The 8,107-nt window shown below is 36.2% G+C and overlaps 2 protein-coding genes across 2 annotated transcripts in view; one reads left to right on the forward strand and one right to left on the reverse strand.

The window, feature by feature from the left end:
* Positions 1 to 3,497: 3,497 nt before the first annotated feature.
* On the reverse strand, positions 3,498 to 6,482 carry LOC107595656 (5'(3')-deoxyribonucleotidase, mitochondrial). Its single transcript, XM_016286136.1, has 5 exons — positions 6,468 to 6,482; positions 5,786 to 5,886; positions 5,494 to 5,554; positions 4,448 to 4,562; positions 3,498 to 4,371 (listed from the first exon to the last, which is right to left on the reverse strand). The coding sequence occupies exons 1-5, from the start codon at positions 6,480 to 6,482 to the stop codon at positions 4,232 to 4,234; spliced, it is 432 nt and encodes a 143-aa protein (XP_016141622.1). The 3' UTR covers positions 3,498 to 4,231.
* A 472-nt stretch (positions 6,483 to 6,954) lies between these two features.
* cops3 (COP9 signalosome subunit 3) overlaps positions 6,955 to 8,107 on the forward strand; it is a 9,377-nt gene continuing 8,224 nt past the window's right edge. The window contains exons 1-2 of the mRNA XM_016286119.1: positions 6,955 to 7,160; positions 7,594 to 7,723. Of these exons, the coding sequence (XP_016141605.1) occupies positions 7,106 to 7,160; positions 7,594 to 7,723 (185 nt within the window). The 5' untranslated portion in view covers positions 6,955 to 7,105. The remainder of the gene's footprint in view (positions 7,161 to 7,593; positions 7,724 to 8,107) is intronic.

The following is an 8,107-nucleotide window of genomic DNA, read 5'->3' on the forward strand; positions in this document are numbered from 1 at the left end:
TCAAAATAGGGGCAAGACCCTTTTGTGGTAGGGGCGTGTTTGTTTTGGTGATTTCAAATGTCAACATTGGCTACCAGAAATCACTTACCCCACCTTTAATCTCAGAGCTCATATAAGGTTTATACACGGGCATCATCAGTTTCTCTATTGAGTTGTAGCTGAGCTCTACTCTACTGTTGTTCTTTGCTCTTCTGACACACTTGTGTTTGAACAGGTCAGAAGCGCCACCTGCTGGAAATCTGGAGCCCAACATTGAGCAAAACGCTTTGAGACTGACTTATAATTACATGCATGCTGCAGCTTATTTACTGTACATGCTACATGATGCTTACATTTTGCAAAGCCATTAATCTTTTTTTTTTTATGTACAGTCATACATTTGAATGCATCTCATCTGGGAAGGACAATTAAACATTTAGCTGAACTTTAGATCTTAGCTTCAGCTTTGTTTGAAGTTAACTTTTGTGCAATATTTAGTTTGAGCTTAAACAATAATTTGCATTACCACAGCAGACCTGCCAGGGGTCATGGACCAGGGTTATTATAATTAGCTACAATTAACAAACTAAACCATAAAAAAAAACACTTCCTTGCTTAAAAATAAAATTAACTGTAACTGAAATGATATATATATATATACACACATACACACCAACAGTGTTTCGATGATAGATGTTTCCAAAAAAAACTCAAGCTCTTGCTTTGAGGTGTCATTCTTTATTAAACAGTCTGTGATTATATATATTTATATATAGTCTTCCACATCAAACCGTGACATCCATGACTGTAGAGCACCAGGATCATACAACAATCATTAACAAGATGAGTAACAATACATTTACTTTTCACAATCATGACACATCTGAACACATCTGTCAATGAAATCAACACGACTGAAACAAGACTAAAATCAGTCAATTAGCTGAAAAGTTCAAAATATTTAAGGACATTTTTTTTTCATATTTCTTCCCCCAAAAATAGATCCACCACACATTTACATAATCTTCTTAATTATGCATGCTTCAATCAATTTCAATGTTTTTTAAAATTTCAAACGGTTTTGAACTTTTGCCCTTTAATAATTCTATAATAAACCACTTCAGCAGGAGGACAGTCTTTAAAACTCTTGTTAACTGTTAAAACTCCTCTTCTAAAATAAAAAAAAAGAAAAGAAAACGATATTCATGCAAACATAAAGTCACTAAATGTAGTCCCTCTCCTGTTAAACAGACGAACTCTAAACTAAAAAAAACGTGAGAAAACAATGCTTTGGCAATGGCTTTTGTGTTCATGGCTATTTATTCTCAGCACATTTGTGCTTTCATGACAAAGACCACGTCTAGAATATTCACAGCAGCGAACCTCACTTCTGAAAGAACGTTTGCAAATGCATTAATATCTACTTCAAATGACATGGCACAAAGCACAACAAAAGTGTGAAAAACACTTTTTAGATAAGTTACATGAAGGACAAAAGCAATCGCAGAAAAGTGTCAGTGTGTCCGGAGTCACTAGTGTACTGCAAACATTACTCAAGAACTGAAGCTACGTCTCCTGTTTAATCAGCCTTCAGGAAGAGATGATCAACTCCTGGACGAGTATTATGATCCTGTGATGTCCTTTAAAGGAATAGGTCACTCAAAAATGAAAATTCGCTAAGAACGTGCTCGTCCTCGGACCCTCCGAGATTAGGATGAGTTTGTTTCTTCATCAGGTTTGGAGAAATGTAGCATTGCATCACTTGCTCACCAATGGAAGTGAATGGGTGCCGTCAGAATGAGAGTCCAAACAGCTGATAAAAACATCACAATAATCCACACCACTCCAGTCCATCAGTTAACATCTAGAAAAGACATTTTTAACTCAAATACATAGTCCATAATCCATAATAAGGCTTCCTCCAGTGAAAAAGTGGTCTGAATCAGGAGAGAAATCTGCACAGATCAAGCAGCGCTAAAACAGCTCTAAACAAATATGTGGCTGGATTTCGACGTGAGAGACAACAGCAGATGCACTTCTGACGGCACCCATTCACTGCAGAGCATCCATTGCTGAGACACTGATGCAATGCTACATTTCTCCAAACCTGATGAAGAAACAAACTCATCTACATCTCGGATGACCTGAGGGTGAGCGCATTTTCAGCAAATGTTAATTTTTCGTTTAAATATTTTTTTTCAAACTTTGCGTAAACCATCATTTACAGGTTGTTAGACATGTTCAGACTAAAGAAAGTACTAGAGATGATCTGTTTGTTTAAACATGCATATTTTAGATTTAAGAGCTTTTTATTTCAGCTTAAGAGACGTTTCTTTGACCACACAACCTTGTCTAGTTAGTTAGACTGCGCTGCCATATCACATAACTTTGATAAGATTAGCTTATAAAATGACAATAACCAACCGCAAAGTGTTTCTCTCCTCCTAACATTACGTTGAACTTGCCAATCTCATGATCTCCTGTTGACTTTCATGATGAAATGAATGAATCAGGCCATTATCTCCGTGAGTGAGCTCCAGTGTTCAGCTGCGCCTGAGAGACGAGATGTCTGCGATGATCAAGAGCAATGAACTTTAAACAGCCTTTCATCAGCTTTTCTTGTCCTACGTTCAAATGTCATCTGTGAGATTACATTGTGTTCGTTTGTTCTTATAAATGGATGATAAACCCTGTTTTAAAATCATACGAAGTCACTGTGAGCGTTTCAAACGCCACGCACGAGATAAATGCATTTAGGTCCACAGTAATGAATTTTGCACATCTGCAAATATTTCAACTACGCTGGGGTCAGTAAGATTTTTATTTTTTAATTTGAAAGAAATTAACCACTTTTATTCAGCAAGGATTCATTAAATTGACCATAAGCAAAGACATTTATAATGTTAATGAAATATTTATATTTCAAATAAATGCAGTTCTTTTGAACTTTCTATTTACCAAATATTCCTGAAAAATAAAACGTAGCAGTTTCCACAAAAATATTGTGCAGCACGACTGTTTTCAACATTGATAATAATCAGAAAAGTTTCTTGAGCAGCAAATCAGCATATTATACTGATTTCTGAATTTTCACCAAGGCCACATTTATTTAATCACATTTAATCAATCAATTAAAATTTTTGAAATATTATTGCAATTTAAAATAACTTGTTTCTATGTGAATGTGTGTTAAACTGTGCTGTATTTCTGTGATGCAGCTGTATTTTCAGCATCATTCCTCCAGTCTTCAGTGTCACATGATCTTCAGAAATCAGTATAATATGCTGATCTGCTGCTCAAGAAACTTTTCTGATTATTATCAATGCTGAAAACAGTCGTGCTGCTCAATATTTTTGTGGAAACCGTCACACTTTTTATTTTTCAGGATTCTTTGATAAACAGAAAGTTCAAAAGAACAGCATTTATTTGAAATGGAATACACTTGTAACATTATAAATGTCTTTACTCTCACTTTTGATCAGTTTAATGCATCCTTGATTAAAAGTATTAATGCATTTTGAAAATCATAAATGAAATCATAAACAGTAGTTTATGTTTGTTTATTAATTAGACGTGACAAAATATAAAGCACTTGCCAAAGCCATAAACCAAAACACCTGTCCTCAAGGCATAAAAAAAGTTTATTAAAAGATTAATTCCAAACTACTAATAAAGTATGAACCGAAATGATGCTCTGATTGAAAAGCAACTAATAAGTACATGTGCTCACAGCGTCCTCTAGTGTCCACAAACACACAGTAGATGAGCTCAACATGCAGTGCTCTGGCTTTGTTTAGTGACTCTTATGACATAAAAAACAACCAGGTCTTGTTCTGTCAAGTACCGTGTTCTCCCTGAATTAAAACTATCATAATAAATTAAATATGTCGACATACTCCCATCAGAATGAGAAAGCCAGTGGAAAATCATAGTGATTTGGACAATTGCATGCTTATGTTTGCACGTGCATGTGCGCACAAACCGCATTTAAACATTTCTACAAAGATCCCATTAGAGACTGAGGTGGAAGGCAGTTTATGCTCGATGTAAACTATGGATTTCAAGCCCTCGGTAGAAGCATAATAAACAATAAAATGATGCTAAAAGTCTCGCATGAAAGACTGAATCCGTTTCGCAGTTAGAAAACACTACTGTTTTTGCCCCCCTGTGACCTGCATAATCGATTTACAGTATACTGAATATAAGGGCTGATACAGGATCCATTACCCATCTAAGCACAAATCATGCTGTGTTACTGGCGCTTGCTCTGCAGCACTCCCCTCCAGTCGTCGGCCCAGGACTGAAGGCGTCTCTGGGACAGGTTTGGCGGCAGGTGCTTGTTGTGGCAGGCAGTGAACAGGACATGCTCCCAGGACGGATTGGGCTCCACACCTGCAGCAGAAACACAAAGACGTCGGTCCTCCAGAGCGCATTACGTGTGATGTGGGTAAAGCAGGCTCGTACTCACCGAGGATATCAGGTTTGTCATCGATGAGGATGTCTCCGGTCACTATGGTCTTGTCTCTGGTCAAGATGATCTGCTCCAGGAACTCGGAGCCCAGATGTTTCTCAACCCAGGCATACTGGGGGACAAACACACTTCACTAGACGAAGCCGCACTGAAATATGGTTGTGTGTGTGTGTGTGTGTACAGCATATTGGGTAAAAAAAAAATTTAATCTTCACTATAAGCTTTAAATTGCTGTTAAATAAATCATCAGTAAAAAGGGATTTAAAAAAAACTATATTCTATATAATATCTTACTTTCACCAAACTCCCAGCAATGGGATTGCTTCAATTATGTTTTATATAGAAATGTATATAAACTACATAAAATAAATAATAATTAAAAAAAAGGCTGAACATGAACACAACAATAACAGACGAGCAGAAAGAAGCAAAACACAATAATAATAATAAAACATACAAACACACACATAAAATGATGAATCTAACATTAACTTATTCAAATCCGGAAATAAATAGACAGTTACAGGATTTTGACAAATTCCAAGAAAAGTTATTTTGTAAGACGAATAAGAAATATGTCAGACTCTGCACTAATTAAGTCAACGAACATACACTGATCAAGTGAAATTGAGCAGCAATTCTATTCAAAAAAGAAACGATAGTATATTATGTCAAACTAAATGATTAATTATAATTTATTGTATTTATTATCAATGATTTTGTCGCCCAAAAATATAAATTTTAATCCTATTCATCAGGCATTCAAGAGGTGTGTGCATTTAATTTTGAATACATTTATATAAAAACAAAAATGGGTCAACATGTATTTTACTGTGTCCTTGTTACATAAATAAGTACCGAGTAATATGAATAAACACCATGTACTTACTATATGTTCACTGTTTTTAAGAAATGAATATCATGTCGCTGACCTTGAATAGTGGTCTCAGACTTTGGAACCCATTATACACAATCAATAAATAACCCAATCAGACCAAAGTCCATCAATAAATACAGTTCAACCTCAGTTTAAGCGAACTTACCTTTTCATACGGACAGTAGCTGTAATGCTTTATTGGACTGGTGCAAATGAAGACATCTGTACTGGGTGAAGGAAAGAGAAACTAAGCAAGAGTAATAATATATGCAAACTAAACATTTGCTCAAGGCAGATTACTAGCTGTGCTGTTATGCAGCGTGAAGTAGTTCATCTGAGACTGTCTCTGACTGTACTTCACTGTGACCGTCACACAAACACTTCAGATTAGCATGAAATGAATCACAGAACTAGTACAGCAAGACAATGTCCCACAGACACCAGCTGGTTGAACTTACTTCTCCATCTCGGACATCTCCTTCACCGCCTCCACTCCTCCGGGAAGAGGCTCCAGGTCAATGAAGAAATTTTTGGACTCCCAAATGCTGATGGCCTTTTCCTGCAGTCAATGCAAGCTTTGATTATCGTCATTCAACATTAGGGATGTTCATTCTTATTACGAGTAGTGACCAAAATGATCACGGTATTGTTGAAATGTGCTGGAAATGTAAAAAAAAACACTGATGCATAAATCACTAAACCAGGTTTTATACATAAAATCAACAAACCACCAATAAAATGACTTTTTGTTCGCATAATCACTAAAACAATAACGTCACAATGATGTCCTGGTTTTAAATGAAAACATGACTGACAATAATTTATCTAATAGCATGCTCAAATATCTAAAGCTTTGAAAAACCTCACATTTCAGCCTTTAAATAAAGAAAAGGGTTAAATGATAATTGATTAATAAATTATGTATTTTATCTGCTCCATAAATAATTTTAGATACTTTTATCTGAATTGTTCTAATGTGTAGAATCACACACACACACACACACACACCTCAAGCGCCGATTTAGCAATACATTTTAAAATGTTATATACACACACAATCATCATCTTTATATCAATAATCGTATACTTCTCTGTCGGTTTTAGTTTTAAAATTATTAGTTTTAATTTCGGTTCCATTACGTCATTGTAGTTCATTCCCTTACAGTCTTGAACTTTATGAAATTCAAATACCTTTTTGGTTCAAAGCAAAATTTGTAATGTTGTGATTGACCTCGTAGCTGCTTAGTTATGATGCATATAGTATGCAAATACTACAAATAATATATTATTAAATTAGATATAACATAAAAAACTTTACGTGGCTAAATTAAATAGCATCTCTATTCTGTTTTCTCAGTAAGCAAAATAATATTTGTGGCTATCGCCCTGCTTATTTTTTTTTTCTCTGAAATGATGGAAAATATAAAGAATTAACCTATACTATTTAACAGATTTTTTTTTTTAAATGTACATCAATATGTCCACGTACTGATTTGTTTTGCACCGTTATTGCTTAAAGATACATCCTGCGAAATCTTGATGTAAATAAAACATTTAGCTCTAAATACGTGAAAATATCTAAACATAATTATCTCAAAAATAGCATTCGTTTTCCGACAGGACAGATCCCGTGCCTGAGATCTCGTGGAATCTGAGCTGTCACCCAAACCTCGCGATATTTGTGCGCTGTTGGCGGCTGAGTGAGGGCCCGTCGCTTCTGTACAGGAGAGCTGCTTCTGACGTTTGAATGAAAAACATCTTCCTAAAAGCGCAAAACGATGGCTTCGGCTCTGGAGCAGTTCGTGAATAACGTGCGGCAACTCTCTGCTCAAGGTACCGCCGTTTACACGGTTCGCGAACGCTCAGGCTAACGAATACACGAGCTAACTAGCCTAGTGCTAAAAGCCGTTAGCGCGATAGCATGCTAGTTGTTTATATATATCAGGCAGCAACACATGGCATTTGCTTATCTAAGTCTGTTCGTCCAAGTGGAAATAAAAACCTAAATGCTGCAGAATAAGTACACATCTCGGCTTACACCAGTGGAATGACTGCAGGTGCCATGTTAGCTGAGTCATTTATAAAATATGGTAAAAAAATGCCACCATAACAACACTACTCTGAGTTTCTCTGCCACGTGTAGCCACTTTTCAATAAGAAGGACAGGTTATCGTTATTAAACAACTAAATGTGAGATCTGGATTGCGTGCATATTTGCATTAAACTGATGTGAAATCATGTTTTCATGAATAATGCTGTGTTTCAGGTCAGATGACTCAACTGTGTGAGCTGATCAATAAAAGCGGGGAGCTTCTGGCCAAGAATCTCTCCCATCTGGACACTGTTCTTGGAGCGCTGGACATCCAGGAACATTCCCTCGGGGTTTTAGCTGTTCTGTAAGTTGGTGACTTGTTGATTCACAGCGGATTCATTATATATATATATATATGACATATAATCTAACCTAGTAAAGCTGTAGACTAGTTCAGACTAGTTCACAGCTGTCTGTAATGCGTCACGAACAAAAACACCATGTTTCTGAGCACGGTACCATGGTATTACCATGATTCTGGGCATGGAGTTCAGTGAAGCTCTTATATCGCTAACACTGTTATGATTCTGTGTGTATTTACCACACATTCTATGGTATTTACACACATTTACCTCAGATTACCACAGCAGTGGGTCACGTGACCTGCACTATATGAATCACATTCACCATAAAGCTAAAGCCTTTCTCTCTTACACACTCACTCTCACACTCTCTCACTCACTCACAC

This window comes from Sinocyclocheilus grahami, unplaced genomic scaffold, assembly GCF_001515645.1.
Source record: "Sinocyclocheilus grahami isolate Dianchi unplaced genomic scaffold, SAMN03320097.WGS_v1.1 scaffold206.1, whole genome shotgun sequence".
Taxonomy (NCBI): domain Eukaryota; kingdom Metazoa; phylum Chordata; class Actinopteri; order Cypriniformes; family Cyprinidae; genus Sinocyclocheilus; species Sinocyclocheilus grahami.

Excerpts from the sequence above, each read along its gene's own strand:
- LOC107595656 (XM_016286136.1), bottom strand. Across the intron at positions 5,555-5,785 it reads GAGATGTCCGAGATGGAGAA|TACAGATGTCTTCATTTGCA; the intron begins GTAAGTTCAACC and ends TCCTTCACCCAG. Across the intron at positions 4,372-4,447 it reads TGACAAACCTGATATCCTCG|GTGTGGAGCCCAATCCGTCC; the intron begins GTGAGTACGAGC and ends TTTCTGCTGCAG.